We start from the raw sequence: 18,458 nt of genomic DNA, 5'->3' as shown, positions 1-18,458 counted from the left end.
CGGACCTGGTATCATCATCTCAAAACAGGTTTGAATCTGGTTCCACCTGGGTCCGAAACAAATCTGACCCGTTGACACCCCTACTGAGCCCCACCACCTGAACCGGTGTTTTCCTTTGCTAAATATAAAAAAAGCAGCTTTGCAGAATTTAACATTGGGCATTGAAACATGCTACTTGGTACCAAAAATAAAAAATAGATCACTATTTACATTAAAAGAAATCAACAATTACAAACATGCATGTTTTAACAACCTAGAGCTAAAATTACACCTCTATTGTGCGTTTCTAGGATTTCCAAACAGCAACCACTTGGGCATTCTGTTTTCTCTTCAACATACATTGTTTTTCCTACCCAAAACTGATACTTGGAGGGAAGATCAAGACACCAAGCACAAAAGGTTCATGCGGCAAATATCAAATTGAATACAAGATTAGTACATAGAAATACAACACTTGTAGATCTCTTTGGGCAAACAGAGAAAGCAGGTGTTCAGATGCAGTCAGGAATGCCTCTCTTGAAGAGCCGTCTTCACATAATATTTACAGGGAGATAAGCATCTGTCAGCACGACTGTGGTGGAGACTATGCAAAAAGCTCATGTTTCAAGTGGTGAGGCATGAGTGAGAAAAGAATAGAAATCTGCCATCTTATACAGTAATGGTAGAAACAGAATGAGATTGATTATACAGAGTAAGCACTCCAACCTTGTCCTGTAACAAAGGCTGGCTGGCTGTAGAAAGAAATCAGTTGAAAAAATAAGGTGACTTCAAAACCTCCTTCAGATCAAAATCACCACGGTCTGGAAGAGGAGGAAAACTCAACTTAGGAAATGATTTCTGGAAGCTTTCCAACAACTGCACCAGCACAGATACTTCAGTAGCAGCAAATGACAAGAACCTAATAAAATGAATATTTGCCATTTGAAAAGAATGTATATCCTTGATTCAAAAGATGATTGGGAAAAATCTGGTTATTGACAAATGACCACATAATGTAGGTTATCATACAAATGAATCAGGACACTTCTTTCAATGCTATGAAAATGATCTGATAAAATAATCAGATATGCACAAAATTTGCAGTCACATGTTACCTTGCATAATACATATCAGACAGTTGAATGTGTACAAGTACCTGGTGATGACCAATTTAAATGCCTAATTCTTTATTAGTGATGAAAAAACAGTTCAACTTCTAAAGAAAGAGAAGAAAAAGCATCAGCTATTTTAGCCCCAGTTTATTTCCAGTGAGGTTTTCTGGCACTTCTAAAATAATGTAGGCTGATGTCAAGGACTCATAGAAGCCACTTTGGCCTTTTGGTATTCTTGCTTCTTTCTCTATAAGGATCATTGACATGATGGGAAACAACTCACTTCATAAAAGAAATAAAGGACATTTTCCTGCAGAAGTTTGGCCCTTTTTTTTCCACAAAAAAGGTGTTTTCTAAAAAATTTATCAAATATGTGCATTGGTTAAGACAAGTTTCAATGCTTACATTTTCCAGAATCGGCTGTTCATAGAGTTCCACAAATTTCTTCCTCAGTATTCTGTTCATTTCATCCACATCGCATGCATGTGTCCAGTATGAATCATGAACTCCTGAAGCGAGTCACAAAATTAAAAGACAACACAAAATACACCACGTTCAAGAGATGAGAGAAGAAGACACACCCGCGAAATTCAGTCCAATCTTTTTGCAGGCAATAGCTGTCATCATCATGTGTGATCCATCAAGGGAATGAACAAAATTAGGGGGAAAAGCAGTCCTCTGCCTCTTAATCATGACCTAAGAAGAAGGCTTATGTAGTGAACATGACAGAACCGAGATACAAGTAATATGAATAATGTTTGTAAAATTCCATTCAGTCACTCAATAGATATGTTGTTAAACTAGAACAAAAAGGTAACCTTATCTGTTTCTTTTTGTAATGCCAAAACCTGTAAAGAAGTTTTTATCTGCAGTACCAATTAAACATCAATTTACAAATGGAGAAACACACTTGATTGAAAAATTACAGAATGAAATAGTAAGATTTATTCTTAAACAGGACCATTATTCATGAAATAGAAGTCATAGTTTCACTCACCAACTAGTGAGCAAGAGAGAAGAGAACACTTACAAGACACCTGCCTTGCTTCTTGTAAGGTTGCACGACTGGAAGGCCAAGGGGAGTGGTCCACCTCACGGACTCATTTTCCGAAGCAATCACCTGATTGATACTAAAGGCTCAGCATATGAAATACCAACGAATGACAAAAATAGTTTTTATTGTTCAGACACCAAACAATAGAAAAATTTATAACTCTCTTTCCCATAGTATGTGCATTAAGTGAAAAAATTATCATATGTTGAATAACCTACACGTTATGGAGATTTTACAACCACTTAACTGTAGAATAACTATTATAAAACATCCTAACCTTTTGCTTGGAAGAAAAGGAAATCCACAATCTTCAACACACACACACACATGCGTACTTATGTTTGACTTCCACAAATATTGGGGCCTCTTTTGAAGGTTATTGTTCACTCCCAAGCTTCTGTCAAACATCATTCTGATTTAGTTGGCATGTGGTCGAAAAGAACCCAGCTATTTCATGTTATACATTGGCTCCTAGAAATGCACAATTGGTTGGTCTCTCTGCCAGAAATCCTGAACCACAGAGGATAGTCCCATAAACACCCTGACACTTTTGTTTTCACATGTTTTTATGTGGAATACTCTCATGAAAGCTAGAATATTAGTTGTCAAAGGTTGACATATAGCTGAAGGGGTATATATAAATACTTCTGGAGTTGTTAAACTTGTAATATTGTTTACCAGAGGGTGTCTGGGTAAATCTTGAGACCCAGCTGACAATCTAATAAATATCTTGGAGGTCAATGCCCAAGACAATGCATATATGCTGCATGGTACAGAACTTTGCAATTGGATGCTGTAGTCATACAATGGTCAAACTAAACAAGGAATAGGATCCTGAATATTCACATCCATTTGCATGATATTGCTGCAATCATTAATGATGCTGAACATGTCTCCACTGATGACTAGCCACATTACCCAAGAACAATGGACCAAAATTGTCATTCTCATCACCTAAGCAGCATGCTGTGGTCAGTACCAGTATCAAATGGAAAATCTCAGTGAGGAAAAATCTTGAGATAAATTTAAAACTTGTCCTTTTGGAAAATTTTAAAAAAAGTGTGGCATATACAAAAATATAAATAATAGGAGTATATATTTAAAAAAATACAAAGCCACAAAAATATAAAAATGGTTAAAAAGGGTCTTATTCTATGTCACGCTGACTCTTCTAACAGGGCACCACACCCATGTCGCACCCGCAACTTCCCTTGTGTTAGGTGAAGTCAACCACACCGAGGTCCATTTCTATCCAAAAGTAGATTCAGTTAACCCTAATCAAGTCCATATATATATATATATACATGTGAATAATCCTTGCAAACAATCAAGTTTTCAAATAACTTGATACTTCAAATAACACAAAATAAATGCACAGTGTTTATAAGCTTTACACAACAAAATAAGTGCAATAAATGCAGAGTGTTTATAAGCTTTACACAACAAAAGAAGTGCAATAAATGCAGTGTTTATAAGCTTAAGGAGACAACTCCTTACTGTAAAACATTCCTTCAATGGGCTCACATAGCCCTTATTTATAAGCACTTGAAGAGACGTTGGGCCCAACGGCTCTTATTAGAGACGTTGGGAATTAGCCCGTCTACCTTTTAAACTGTGTGCAACAGTCAGTGGCTGACTGTTGTATGTGTACAAAAATATTACATAAAAGAACAAAAATAAGAAATGAAAAAAATTACAAAAATAAGAAAAAATAAAAAGGAGGAATTTCAATCATATTAAAAAACATGAATATGCGTCAAATATAGAAATGACAAAAATACCTCTACAACTAAAGAAATATATATTTTATATATATAAGTAGGTGGATACATGTACATATATATGTATATGTATCTTCTTTTATATATATAATATATATATATATATAATACATTGTCTTATGAATTACAATTTAACACCCCCCTCAAACTTAGGGCAAGATGACCGAAAGTTTGCAAAGGAGGAAATTGAACCGCGGAGCACACAAAGCTTTGGTGAAGAAATCTGCCAACTGATATTCTGAAGTTACATATGGAAGATCTATAACTCCTTTCAGATACACTTCCCGAACATAGTGACAGTCCATCTCAATGTGTTTAGTCCGCTCATGAAAAGTATGATTTTTTGAATTGTATATTGCACTCTTGTTATCACAGCATAGCTTGTTGGGCCCTTCTATTGAGATCCCCATGTCTTTTAATAGTTGATGAATCCATACAATTTTCATGGTAGTAGTCGTAATGGCACAATATTCAGCTTCTGTTGAGGATAGAGACATTTTTTGTTACTTCTTACATCTCAATGAAATCAGCGAGTCTTCTAAAAACACATAAAAACCAGTGGTAGAGTGATTGTTATTTGGGTCACCTCCCCAGTAAGAGTCAATATACGCAATTAATTTTAATTCAGAAGAAGAGGATAATAATACTCTCTTGTTTAGTGTGCCCTTTATGTATCTCACAATCTGCAAGATGACACTCATGTGAACCTATGTCACACGGACCCGTGTCGAGGCGTGTCGAGGCATGTCGACTCGGGTGCGGACACGGACACGGCCCAGACTCGGTCAACGCTGAGTCGGACTCGGTCAACAAGTCGAGGCCGAGTCCGTCCTTGTTTTGGACTCGGTCAACGTTGACCGAGTCCAAAAATGTCCATTTGTAGGGTGAAAAAACTAAAAAAAACATTTTTTTTATATTTTTTATTTAAAAAAATATATAAAAAAGGTTGTGTCACTGTGCACAATGGACTGTGTTGTGCACAGTCACAGACTGTGATTGTGATGTGTCTTTGCACTTTTTTTTAATATATATATATATATATATATATATATATATATATATATATATATATATATATATATAGCCGAGTCCCCGTGTCCAAAAATTTTAAAATCGCACCGCACCTGTATCGCACCCGTACCCATGTGATATAGATGTGAATTGATGTTGGTGCATGTTGGAACTGACTTGCAGTATGAACTGCATGAGAGATATCTGGTCTAGTAATACTTAGATACATCAAAGATCCCACAAGCTGTCTGTAGGGGGTAGGATCGAAGAGAGGAATACCATCATCAATCTTCATTTTAGCTCCTACTATAGCAGGAGTTTCACAAACCTTATCATCCGTAATACCTGACTTGTCAATAATCTCAGAGGCAAGCTTAGTTTGAGATAAAAAATACCCGTTATGAGAGTATGCTACTTCAATACCCAAAAAATAAGTTAGAAATCCCAAATCAGACATTTCAAACCTATCCTTAAAAATTGATTTTATGCTTTTAACCCCTTTAGAATCACTTCCGGTTATAAGCATATCATTCACATATAAGAGCAGAATGACAATCCCTGCATTGGTTTTTCTAACAAATAAGGTAGTGTCAATGAAACAGGAAGAAAAACCATTTTCTAACATTACGGAGTTAAATCTATCATACCAAGCCTTGGAACTTGTTTTAAACCATAAAGTATTTTTCGAAGGCGAAGCACTTTCCTTTTGGGAGTCTTCATTCCTGGTGGAGCATCCATATATACCTCTTCATTAAGATCACCATTTAGGAAGGCATTTTTAACATCCATTTGATAGATGTTCCATTTGTTGATTGAGGCAACGATAATGAGACATCGGACAGTGACCATTCGGGCCACAGGGGCAAAAGTTTCTTCATAGTCAATCCCGTATTCTTGACTATATCCCTTTGCAACTAATCGAGCCTTATATCCCTCAAGAGATCCATCGCTCTTAGTTTTTACCTTAAATAGCCATCTACACCCTATTGCTTTCTTACTCTTAGGAAGATCATGAAACTCTCAAATATTTGCCCTGTTGAGAGCTGAAAGCTCACATTCCATTGCTTTCAGTCATTCATCATTCTTTTTGGCTTCTTCGAAATTTTTGGGTTCTATATAGGAATGAATGGTGCTAAAGCAGACTCTATGTTTAGGAGTAAACGAATCATATGAAATAAACCTAGAAGACATCTTTCTACTTCTCTCAGTTCTTTGTAAGTTTTCATTATTTGTTGAATTAGACCCACTAGGTTCACTGAATTTTTCAATTGCACTCCTAAAATTGTTTTTATCTCTATGGGTATATGTTATAGGATCTCTCAATGCTCCTTCATTTCTATGTTGGGAGATAGGTGGATGGAAAGAGCCATCTTCTTTATCATTGACATCATTATGAATGAAATCGTCATCACTATCATCATCATGTGCTAACATTTCAAATAAAAAAGAGTAATTCATGTTTTCTTCAAAGGGTTCACTCCTTTCAAAACCATTAACATTTTCCAGAAAACTCACATTTCTGGAAACATATAGCTTGTCATTCTTAATATCATAACAACGAAACCCTTTTTGGGTTTCAGAATATCCAAGAAAAGTGCAGGCAATGGCTTTTGGTGAAAGCTTGTCAGTAAGAACGAAGCATTTACAACCGAAAATTCTCAACCGACTATAGTCGGGTTCTTTGGTATACAATTTTTCAAAAGGCGAGATATTGTTCAAGTTTTTAGAAGGTATACGATTTATCAGATAGACAGATGTTAAAGTCGCTTCAGCCCAAAAACCTTTTGGGATGTTTTGAGAAACAAGTAATGTTTGAGTTGTCTCTATTATATGTTTATGCTTCCTTTCGACTAATCCATTTTGTTGAGGGGTTTTCGGATAAGATCATTGGTGAAGAATACCATGACTTTCAAGATAATTTTTTAATTCACTTGAAAGGTATTCTGCACATGAGTCAGTTCTAAAAATTTTTAAATTCCCACTAAATTGATTTTTAATCATCATATGATAGGTTTTAAAAATCGAGAAAACTTCATATTTGTGTTTAAGAAAATAAATCCAACAATATCTCGTGTAGTCGTCAACAAAAATGACATAATATGCAAAGCCTCCTTTTGATAGGACGAGTGCTGGTCCCCATACATCTGAATGGATAATTTCAAAAGGTCTTGTTGTAAACATAGATCTTTGATAAAAGGCAATTTTTTCATTTTCCCAAAAATACAGCCGTTACAAGTGAAATCACTTTTACATAGACTTTTAACAAAAGGTAAATGAGAAATTTTTGCAATATTTGGATGTCCAAGTCTCTTGTGCCACACATTAATATCCTTTTGTTGGACAACATTACAAAACAGGTTCTTTGGAATTTGAAGGGAATCGACATAGTATAGATCGCCCTTCCTAGAGCCTTCCCCAATCAATCTCCCGGACCGGCGATCCTATATCCAATATTTGTTAGATGAAAACTTTATATCACACCCATGATCCGAGAGTTGAAAAACAGAAAACAAATTTAAGTTTAATTTGGGTATAAATCTAATTTTTGGAATAAAGAACCCTTGTTTTTCAAAATTTTCTATTCCTTTTAATTCAAGAGATGTTCCATCCGCGGTTGAAACAAAAGATGGAGTGAGATTTTTTGAGTATTCGGAAAAAGAACTAAAACTTGGGGTCATGTGAAAAGAAGCACCTGAATCTAAAAGCCAAGAGGTCTTACCGGGAGGAGAAGAGGTTGACATGACGACTCTGAAAATAACCCCTTTTAGAAGAGGTTTAAGTGCATCCACGATTTGTTGCAATGAGAGAGCTCCATTTGAAGATGACAAGCACTCTTCCTTTTGAGGTTGGGATGTAGTAGCCATGGCAAATAACTTTTTCCACTTTAGGAAAATAGGCTTGATATGCCCCGGTTCCTTACAAAAATGGCATAAAAGTTTGCTATAATCTTTCTTCCCTCCTTGACCACTTGAGTTTTGATTCTTGAAGTGAGGAAGCTTGTAGGTCCTTAAGTTGCTCCCCGGTCTGACGGCATTAACTCCTTCATTTTCTTCATTATTGGAAGGTGTAGCTAGAACACTTGGGTTGTTCTTGCTTATTCTCATACGAGTCTCTTCCCCACTTACTTTAGTAATTACATCTTCGAAAGAGGGAAAAGTAAAAGCGGATAAAAGAGAAGACCGGATTTGTTCGAATTCAGGCCTAAGCCCATTTAAAAAATTAAAAAATCTATTTTCTTCCAATTGTTTATGACGAAGCTCTATGGCTTCTCCACTTCACTTGAGTTCGAGCATAGCAAGCTCATCCCAAATAGAAGAGAGTTCGGCAAAATACTCCTTTATAGTTATCTCTCCTTGATGAAGAGTTAGCGCCCTCTTTTGGAGGTAATATTTATGGGATAAGTCCCTAAAGATATACATTTCTCAAGGTACTCCCACGCTTGAGAAGCCTTCTTAAACTTGATAATATTGGCGTTAATTCTTGTTTCTACGGATGAGAAAATCCATGAGAGGATTTTAAAATTCCTCATCTCCCATTCTTCATGCTTTTTGGTGTAGTCTTCAAGAGCCTTGGTTCTTTCTTCGCCTTCAAGGATTTTTATTTCTCCTTTCTCCAACAAGGTTATCTTTGGCTCCGGTTTAGGAATCGAGCCTTGGACATAGCCTCAAAGCCCTTTCCCTTTAATATGAGCCTCCATGTTTTCGGCCCAAACATGATAGTTGGTCCCATTGAGTTTGAAGCCAAGAGAAAAATGAGTATTTTTCACCCATTAGAGAGGAGAGATGATGAAAAAGAATACATACCATAAAGGATTTTTAGACCTTTCTTGATAGAAGAGTCTTCTAAAATATTGGATGAACAAGAGAATCCACTCCAATCACAAAAAAATTGAAGGCACGGTTTTTGAGGCACCCAAAAAAGTGAGAATCCACACGATTTTTCTTTCTCCAACCTTGCTCTGATACCATGTGAATAATACTTGCAAACAATCAAGTTTTCAAATAACTTGATACTTCAAATACTCAAGACACAAAATAAATGCACAGTGTTTATAAGCTTTACACAACAAAAGAAGTGCAATAAATGCAGAGTGTTTATAAGCTTTACACCACAAAAGAAGTGCAATAAATGCACAGTGTTTATAAGCTTAAGGAGACAACTCCTTATTGTAATACATTCCTTCAATGGGCTCACATAACCTTATTTATAAGCACTTAAAGAGATAGCCCAACGGCTCTTATTAGAAACGTTGGGAATTAGCCCAACGTCTACCTTTTAAACTGTGTACACAGTCAGCCACGGACTGTGTACAGAAATATTACATAAAAGAACAAAAATAAGAAATGAAAAAAATTACAAAAATAAGAAAAAATAAAGAGGAATTACAGTCATATTAAAAAACATGAATATGCGTAAAATATAGAAATGACTAAAATACCCCTACAACTAAAGAAATATATATTTTATATATGTAGATGGATACATGTACATATATATATGTATATGTATCTTCTTTTATATATATAAAATATATATATATATATAATACATTGTCTTATGAATTACAATTTAACAATGCACACAAATACACGTGGTGTTAACTTAAAACTGTTAATATATATATATATATCCTCCCCGCACCCCCGCACCCAAGTTTTTTTAAAGCGCCGAATCGCCTCATCTGCACCCGCACCTATGTGACATAGGTCTTATTGTTTAGATATCAAGAAAGAAACACCATCCTTTAAAATAAGCGATATTGATATTATTACTTTTTAGAGATCATACTGGCTTTAAAATATCATGACACCTTCAAAATATTCTCAAAGTTCGTTATTATAGGTCTGCACCATCAGTTTTTCATGATCACCGTAAGGAAAATGACAGCAATATAGATCTAGTCAAGAACAATCCTATACTGAACGGTGTTCTACAATCTATGTTGCTATATTTTCAATGGAAGCTAAGCAACCACCCATACAGTGCCTAGTCAAGGGGGACCACTCTGGCAGCTACTCACCCCCTGCTGTGCTTAGCTAGTTCCAAGGATACTAGGTGATAAAGGTAATTCATCTAGCCTTCTTCACCTATACATGCCTACTCTAGCCTAGTCCATGTCTACTCTTCACTCATGTATACAACCAATTCTAAGGTAGATGCAAAAAGAAATATATAACAAAACCAAAAAGTTTCCAGGGCTGAGGCTGGCACGGCCAGGGAACCCGACCCACCACAAGGGATGGATGATCGGATCCAGCAGCAGGAACCGATCACAGATAAGGTGACCTGATGCAGGGATGTACTGCGCACCTACTCCAGAAGAGGGAAGGCCCGGCTCGCCACCGATCTGGTTCCAAAATGAAGCTGTCTCGGGTCTGGATCCAGACCCGAGACCCGAATCCAGTGAACGTCTTTAAAAGCCCTGTCTAGGGTTGCATGAAGGGGACTTTTTGAAGAATAACAGCAGCCTTTCTTTTCAGCATTGTTTTCTTTTCCAGTCGTTTTCCATCTTATTTCTGTTCACTGTTTGTTCTTTTTTTTTCATTTATATCCATTCCCTTGTTCATTGACATTGATATTGAAATAAAAATCATGCCTCACCGTCTTGGTGGGCATTCTTATTCCATTCTGCCCAACGCACGACCGTGAGGGTCGTGCCTTCAACAACCATCATCAAGAACACGTGAAGGCTGCATCAAAGTGGTATCAGAGCACAGGGTTTTCCTCCTTCAACAGTGACATGGGTCAAGAGGCGAGGAACGATCCGGCGACTGGAAAGGAACGGGAGGCGATCGGCAGCGAAGATCCAATGGCGCAGTTGATGGCCATGATGACCAAAGTTCAAGAGGGTATGACGCACGTAAGTAAGGACATCGCCGGTCTGTCGAAGCGTATGGACGGGATCGAAGCACAAATGGGTGGCCTTGAATCCAAATTAGATGCGCATGCGGTGCTATTGAACAAGTTAGGTACGCGCGCGAACAACCCCGATGATATTGCCGCCATCGATCCAGCCTCGGTGATGCTCCAACACACGGTGGGACGAGAAGGCATTGAGGAAACCCTGCACAAGGATGAAGGTTGTGGCAGTTCTCTCCATCCGATACCTCTCCTCCATCTTGAATCACCAGCGACCGTGGGTAGCCCAGTTTCGGGTTCCCTCTCACTGAACCATCAAGGTGCGAATGCACCCCAATAGTGGCAGCGAGCCCCTGCGACTGCATCGCAGGCTGGGCCCGAGCTGCAGGACCACAGCGTTACGCTCGGTCCTGTCCCAGGCCCGGGCTTGTGGCCTCGCACTGGGGAGCTCGCGCCACAAGGTGGGTCGGGCCTGCAGGGTCCCAGCGTCCCGCTGGGCACTGCTAGGGACCCAGGTTCCTCTGTCCGACCCAGGAAGGCTATGACCTTCCCCCTTGAGCCCGCGCGTGGGAGCCGTAAGGCGGCAAACCCACGAGCGGGAGCGGGGGTGTGTGGACAGGTCTGGACCCGAGAAGGTCCAGACCCGAGTTCGTGAACATGGGGCCCGGGTCTCGTGGACCATCCTTTGGGTCCCCGGGAGCAGGTCCGAGTTCTGAACCTACTTACCCAACCTACCCAGTTGGGTTTGGTTCGCGGTTCGCCCCGAACCAGACCCAACCCGTTAGTTTTGACCTACAAAATGGATCCCATACCGACCCAAACCCATATCGGACCTGGACGGAGCTCCAGTTTGAATTTGAGCTGGGTCAAACCAGGCCCATAATCATATGGATCGTGGATCGAGTTCAAACCAAGCCTTTTATCCCCACAACTCGATCATCGATCCAACCTATCCAAATCTGGGTCCGACGAGTAGTTTTTAGGAATAGACCTGATTCACATCCAATCGGGCGAATCAACTCAATATTATACCAACCAGACCCTATACCCGAACCCGAACTCGAACCAACCCATTAACCCAACCGCGATCCAAAACCCAATACCGTATCTAACCCAACACCACTATCCTAGCCCGACCCATAACCCAAACACATATTATCCTATTCCTACTCACCTAGAACCTGAGACCCTACATACCCATTCACCTTACTTTGGACCTCCTGTCATCACGGTGCCCCAACGTCAGCCGCAGATGGCTCCCGCCCATGGGCAAGCCAGACCGAGGCAGATTCAGCAGGGACCGGCGCGACCTGAGCGCCGACCACCCGTCGGAGTACGTCAGCACCAGCCGCCAGGTGAGCAGGACCGCAACGATGAAGCAGTATGGGACAATGATACTTTCTGGAACGAGTACCCCACAGGCATGGTGGAGGCCCGTCAGCAGAGAGCACCAGAGCGCCCCTCTACGTAAGGGGTGAAGCTGGAGCTCCCAGAGTTCGCAAGTCGGTTCGATGAGGAGCAGCTCTTCGACTAGTCTTATGTCGTCCAGTTCTTCTTTAACTACCACGATGTAGCTGAGCCCTGTCGCGTCTCGCTAGCCTCCACTCGGTTGAGAGAACTAGCATATACATGGTGGGTTGAGTTGCAGAGGTCGAGGGAGCGTCAAGGACTAGAGCGCGCGGAGTTGTGGGAAGAGATGAAGAGGTTGATGCAGTATAAGTGTGTGTCATCAGATCACGCCGAGCGAGCCTACAAAGAGTACCTCACCTTGCGTCAGGGCACACAAACTGTGGCGAAGTATACTGTTGAGTTCTATCGTCTTTCTCTACAAGTGCAGATCGAGGAGACCGCCGGCCAACAGGTCACGAGGTACATTTCTGGTCTCCGTTCTGCCATTTTTTATGACTTTAGTTGTTCCGTTCTGCCATTTTTTATGACTTTAGTTGTATCACAGTCAAGTCAATAGATCAAGCAAGCAGTTATGTCATGAATGTGGAGGAAAAGTTGAAGAGGCGAAAAGAATATAGGACCACCCATAGTGACCAGTCTAGTCAACCCAAGTCGAGTTTCCCAACCAAGGGAGCGAGCTCCCCTAAGAAAGAAGACTCAAAGTTCACCCCTAGAGTTGACCCTAGTAAACTCGATCAATCTGAACCCGCTTACCACACTAGATCCAAAGCCATGTCTAGTGAGTCTACTATTCGTTGCTTTAGGTGTCAGGAGTTAGGTCACGTTGCGTCCAAGTGCCCCACCATGAGCAAGAATACACACTTCGTAGAGGGTATTGTCGAGTCGGTGTCGGATAGTGAGAGTGAGGGTGAGTCGTTTATTAAGGGGGATGACGAGAGTGAAGTTGTAGAGTTCAACGGTAACATCGAAAATTTGTTGTCCATCGTCATGTGTTTACCGCACTTCGGGAGTCGGCCCCATCCAAATGGTTGAGGAATAATATTTTTAGAACCCGGTGCAACTGTGAGGGTCACGCGTGTGACGTTATCATTGATACCAGAGCATGCGAGAATATGGTATCCGAAAGTGTAGTGTCTACCTTGAACCTAAACACCGAGAAATTGTCCCAGCCCTATAAGATGGCTTGGTTCAAAAAGGGAAACGAGGTCCCCATCACCCAGCGTTGTTTAGTTCGGTTTTCCATGGGGGAACACTACCACGATGAGGTGTGGTGTGATGTAGCCCCTATGCACGCATGCCACATCCTTTTGGGACGTCCTTGGCAGTTTAACCGCAAGACCATTCATGATGGCCGTAGGAACACGTACTCGTTCATATTTAAGGATCATAAGATAGTCTTTCTCGTCAAGGAGACCGGGTTTCCCAGGGTGGATAAACCTGAACGAGTTCCCCGACTTGTAGGCCTATCCTACCGGTCCTTCTTGGACCATTGTCGGGAAGATGGTTATTGTTATGCCTTTGTAGCCAAGCCATCGATGAGTACGCCCTTGCCCGTTCCCGCGAATATCGCAACCCTTATTGATGAGTTTCGTGATATTATATCAGAAGACCTCTCAGATGGCCTTCCTTCCACGCGAATTGTGCAACATGCTATTGATTTTGTGCCAGGGTCGAGTCTCCCCAATCTCCCCGCATATCGCATGAACCCATCCGAGCATACCGAGTTGTTGAGGCAGGTTCAGGAGTTGCTCTGGAAGGGGTTTATTCATGAAAGTGTGAGCCCTTGTGCAGTGCCTGCCCTGCTCACTCCTAAGAAAGACGGGTCCATGCGCATGTGTGTCGATAGTCGAGCGGTCAATCGCATCACTGTCAAATACCGTTTTCCCATCCCCCGTTTGGACGATATGTTTGATATGTTGTCTGATGCTTCCATTTTCTCTAAAATAGATTTAAAAAGCAGGTATCACCATATCCGTATCCGGGAGGGGGTGAGTGGAAGACGACATTCAAGACACGTGATGGATTGTATGAGTGGTTAATCATGTCATTTGGGTTATCTAATGCCCCAAGTACTTTCATGAATATGATGGCCCAAGTGTTGCGTCCCTGTATAGGAAAGTCTGTCGTTGTGTATTTTGATGATATCTTGATTTATAGCTCATCTTTGTCTGACCATTTGAGTCACCTGCATCAGGTCCTAAAGATTTAAAGGAGCGAAAAGTTGTACGTCAATGCCAAAAAGTGTGAGTTTATGACGTCCAATGTCGTATTCTTAGGTTTTATTATGTCTTCCAATGAAGTTAAGGCAGATCCTGCAAAAGTCCGTGCGATCGTAGACTGACCTACGAAATTTCAGCACCCTCGTGGCCCCTATCACGGAATGCCTAAAGGGTACTAGTTTTCACTAGACGCCTGCCACGGGAAAAGCCTTTACGATCATCAAAGAAAAAATGACTAGTGCCCCTATCTTAGCCCTTCCTGATTTCAGTGCAGTCTTTGAGGTGGAGTGTGATGCCTCTAAAGTGGGAATTGGTGTCGTCCTGAGTCAGAACCGCCAACATGTTGCTTTCTTTAGTAAAAAGCTGACTCAGGCCAGGTGTCAGTATTCCACTTATGACGTTGAGTTTTATGTTGTTGTACAAGCCCTTCGTTATTGGAGGCATTATCTCATTTATAAGGAGTTTGTCTTATACACGGATCATGAGGCATTGAAGTATCTGAATAGTCAAAAGAAGTTGAGTGCTCGTCATGCCAAGTGGGTTAGTTTCTTGCAAGAGTACACCTTCACGATTCGCCATCAATCTGGTACTCTGAACAAGGTGGTTGACGCTCTTAGTAGAAAGAACAACCTTTTGATGACTATGTCAGTGCAGGTCATTGGGTTTGATCAATGCAAGGAGTTATACCCGACGGACCCTGATTTCCAGCAAGCTTGGAAAGGGTGTCTATCCTCTGATCGCACCATCGACCACCATTTTAGTATTTGTTACGAAAGAGATGAAGTGCACCGAACCCTAGGTAGAGAGAGAGAAGGAGAGAGAGAGAAAAGGAGAGAGAGAGAGAGACGGCTGCAAATAATAGAACCTGTTAACCCGTTATTAGGGCCTCTCTCTATGTTAAATAGAGAGAGGCTGAAAAGAGCAGTTACATTTAAGCCTACTATAAAATCAAAATTTCAAATAGCCTCTAATATATAAAAAGACTTCACTTAAAACCACCTATTCTCAACACTCCCCCTCAAACTGGAGCATAGATATCAATCATGCTCAGCTTGTCACAACATTTTGAGAAATTTGGTCTAGCAAGAGGTTTTGTAAACGTATCTGCAACTTGGTCTTCAGACTTAAGGTATTTGGTAGTGATATGACAAGCTTGAACCATATCTCTTACATAGTGGCAATCAACCTCAATGTGCTTTGTTCTCTCATGAAATACAGGATTGTTCGCTATATATGTTGCCGCTTTATTATCACACATCATGGTCATGGGAGAAGAAACTTTCACCTGAAGATCATTAAGAATAGTACGAACCCATATCAATTCAGCAGCTGTTTGGGCCATAGCCCGATATTCCGATTCTGCACTTGACCTAGAAACAGCATTTTGTTTCTTACTTCTCCAAGAGATCAAGTTGTCTCCCAGAAACACACACAATCCTGTGGTAGATTTTCTATCCACTACAGATCCTGCATAGTCAGCATCAGAATAGGCCACTATCTCCAGATTTCCACCTTTTCTGAACAATAACCCCTTTCCAGGAGAAGATTTTAGGTATCTGAGAATCATAATAGCTGCATTCCAGTGTACCTCAGTTGGTTTGTCCATAAAATGACTAACTTTGCTTACTGCTAAAGCAATATCCGACCTAGTCACAGTTACATACAGTAGCTTCCCTACTAGGGAGCGATAGCTTTTGCTATCAACCGGTTTTGACCCTTCTTCAAACAACTGAACTTTATGGTCCATGGGAATATTTGTTGGTTTAGCTCCCAACATTCCAGTTTCCTTTAATAAGTCAAGAACATACTTCTGTTGAGACAAAACCATCCCTTCACGGCTCCTGGCAACTTCTATACCCAGAAAATACCTGAGTGAACCAAGGTCTTTTGTAACAAAGTGTTTTTGGAGATGAGCCTTTGTAGCTTCAATAGCTTTCACATCATCTCCTGTAAGAATGATGTCATCCACATATACCACCATAACAACTATTCCAGAGCTAGTTTTCTTGATAAATAGTGTATGATCTGCTGCTGACCTGTTAAAGCCAAAGCATGACATCACTTCAAACAATTTTTGAAACCATGCTCGAGGACTCTGTTTCAAGCCATAAATCGCCTTTCTCAATCTACACACCTTCTGACACTCCCCCTCAACCCCGAAACCAGGAGGTTGGTGCATGTAAACGGTCTCGGATAGATCCCCATATAGAAATGCATTCTTCACATCTAACTGACACAAGCTCCAACCAAGCTGAACAGCTACTGAGAGAACAAGACGAATGGTACCCATCCGTGCAACAGGAGAAAAAGTTTCAAAGAAATCAATACCATATGTCTGAGTATATCCTTTCGCTACTAATCTGGCCTTGTACCTTTCAATAGAACCATCAGATTTTTACTTTATTGTATATACCCATTTACATCCAACTATGTCAGCATCTGTTGAGGAATCAACTAGATCCCATGTATGCTGAGATACTAAAGCATCAATTTCTTCTTGCATAGCCAGCTTCCAGCGATTATCAAGCTCTGTCTGTTGATAGTTCAGAGGAATAGTTTCAGCAGATAAGGCTGAAATAAAAGACTTCATCTGATTTCCAATTCTGGCATCAGAGACAAAATGAGATATGGGATATAAGGTACATTGTATTGTCCCCTTTCATAGAGCAATAGGTCTGTTATCATCATCCTGAAGATCAACAATGTCAGTAGAACTTACCTCAGGAGAAGAAGAAGATGAAGGTTCTTGCGGAAGTGGAGCTCTACGCACATATACCAATGGAGGATTATTAAATCTAGAAGAGGATGAAGTTTGGTTCGGTAATGAGGGCACAGATTCCAAAGGAAAATGAGGTATAGGTAATAAAAAAGACTCAGCTGGATCAACCTGCAGCGGAGAACCGGAACTAGAGTAATATGGAGAGGATTCCAGAAAGATACATCCGCACTGACATACTCTCGGCGAGAAATAGGATCATAACATCGATAGCCCTTTTGATTTTTTGGATAACCGATAAATATGCATTTTGTAGCTTGAGCGGCTAATTTATCACGGTCAGGGCCAAGTTTGTGTACAAAACAAACACATCCAAATATTTTTGGTGAGAAAGAAAAAAGTGAGGCATTGGGTTTTAGGATATGTAATGGAATTTGATCACTCACAGAAGACGAAGGCATGCGGTTGATCAGATAGCAAGTAGTGGTAATCGCATCACCCCAGTATAACGCAGAAACATTGGATTGAATCATAATGGTCCTGGCAACATCAAGGAGGTGCCGATGTTTTCGCTCAGCCACCCCATTTTGTTGAGATGAATAGGCGCAGGAAGTTTGGGGTTGGATGCCATGATCTTGGTAAAATTATAACAGACCTTTTGATTTAAACTCGAGAGCATTATCAGTGCGAACAATCTTGACAATAGATTCAAACTGAGTTTTTATTTCAAGAATTAGGGATTTGATAATACTTGGAACTTCAGATCGTTCTTTTATTAAAAATACCCATGATAACTTAGAGAAATCATCAACAATAACACTGAGTCCTAGTAGGAATCTTACTAGAACCCCATACATCTGCATGAAGAAGTTCAAAAACTTTATTACTAGACTGACTCTGACTCGAAGGGAACGAACGTCAATGATGCTTGCCCAACTGACATGCTTCACACTGAAATGATGTGGTGGAAGGAATCTGAGGAAAGACCGATCGAAGCTTTGACAATGAAGGATGACCAAGACGATGATGTAGGTAGTAAATTTCATTTTCTTCATAGCCTCCACCAATCTTCTTCCCCGTCAGCAAATCCTGAAAATGACAACCCATTGGATCAAATATTACTCTACAATTTTGTTCTTTTATAAGGCAACTAACAGAGAGTAAACTTTGAGGAAAGTTTGAAGCATGAAGAGCATTTTTCAACTGTAATGAGGAGGATATAGAAATATTTCTCTGACCAACAACCGGGGAGGAGCTCCCATCGGCTAATGAGACTTCAAGCTGAGCCTTAATATCCTTTAGATCTGAAAAAAACAC

The 18,458-nt window shown here is 40.4% G+C and overlaps 1 protein-coding gene across 3 annotated transcripts in view; it reads right to left on the bottom strand.

Annotated features, from left to right (window-relative positions):
• Positions 1-218: 218 nt before the first annotated feature.
• The window catches only part of LOC149818654 (DNA-directed RNA polymerase 2B, chloroplastic/mitochondrial-like), an 85,474-nt gene continuing 67,234 nt past the window's right edge, over positions 219-18,458 (bottom strand). For all 3 annotated transcript variants that reach the window (XM_089984287.1, XM_089984289.1, XM_089984288.1), the window contains 5 exons: positions 2,122-2,211; positions 1,910-1,957; positions 1,673-1,787; positions 1,497-1,600; positions 219-855 (listed from right to left, as the gene is read on the bottom strand). In XM_089984287.1, the coding sequence (XP_089840413.1) occupies positions 745-855; positions 1,497-1,600; positions 1,673-1,787; positions 1,910-1,957; positions 2,122-2,211 (468 nt within the window). In that variant the 3' untranslated portion in view covers positions 219-744. The remainder of the gene's footprint in view (positions 856-1,496; positions 1,601-1,672; positions 1,788-1,909; positions 1,958-2,121; positions 2,212-18,458) is intronic.

The sequence above is a fragment of the Nuphar pumila genome, chromosome 13 (assembly GCF_984573655.1).
Source record: "Nuphar pumila chromosome 13, dmNupPumi1.hap1.1, whole genome shotgun sequence".
Lineage (NCBI taxonomy): Eukaryota > Viridiplantae > Streptophyta > Magnoliopsida > Nymphaeales > Nymphaeaceae > Nuphar > Nuphar pumila.
The sequence above is the reverse complement of the archived record's forward strand: the minus strand, read 5'-3'. Positions and strand labels throughout refer to the sequence as shown.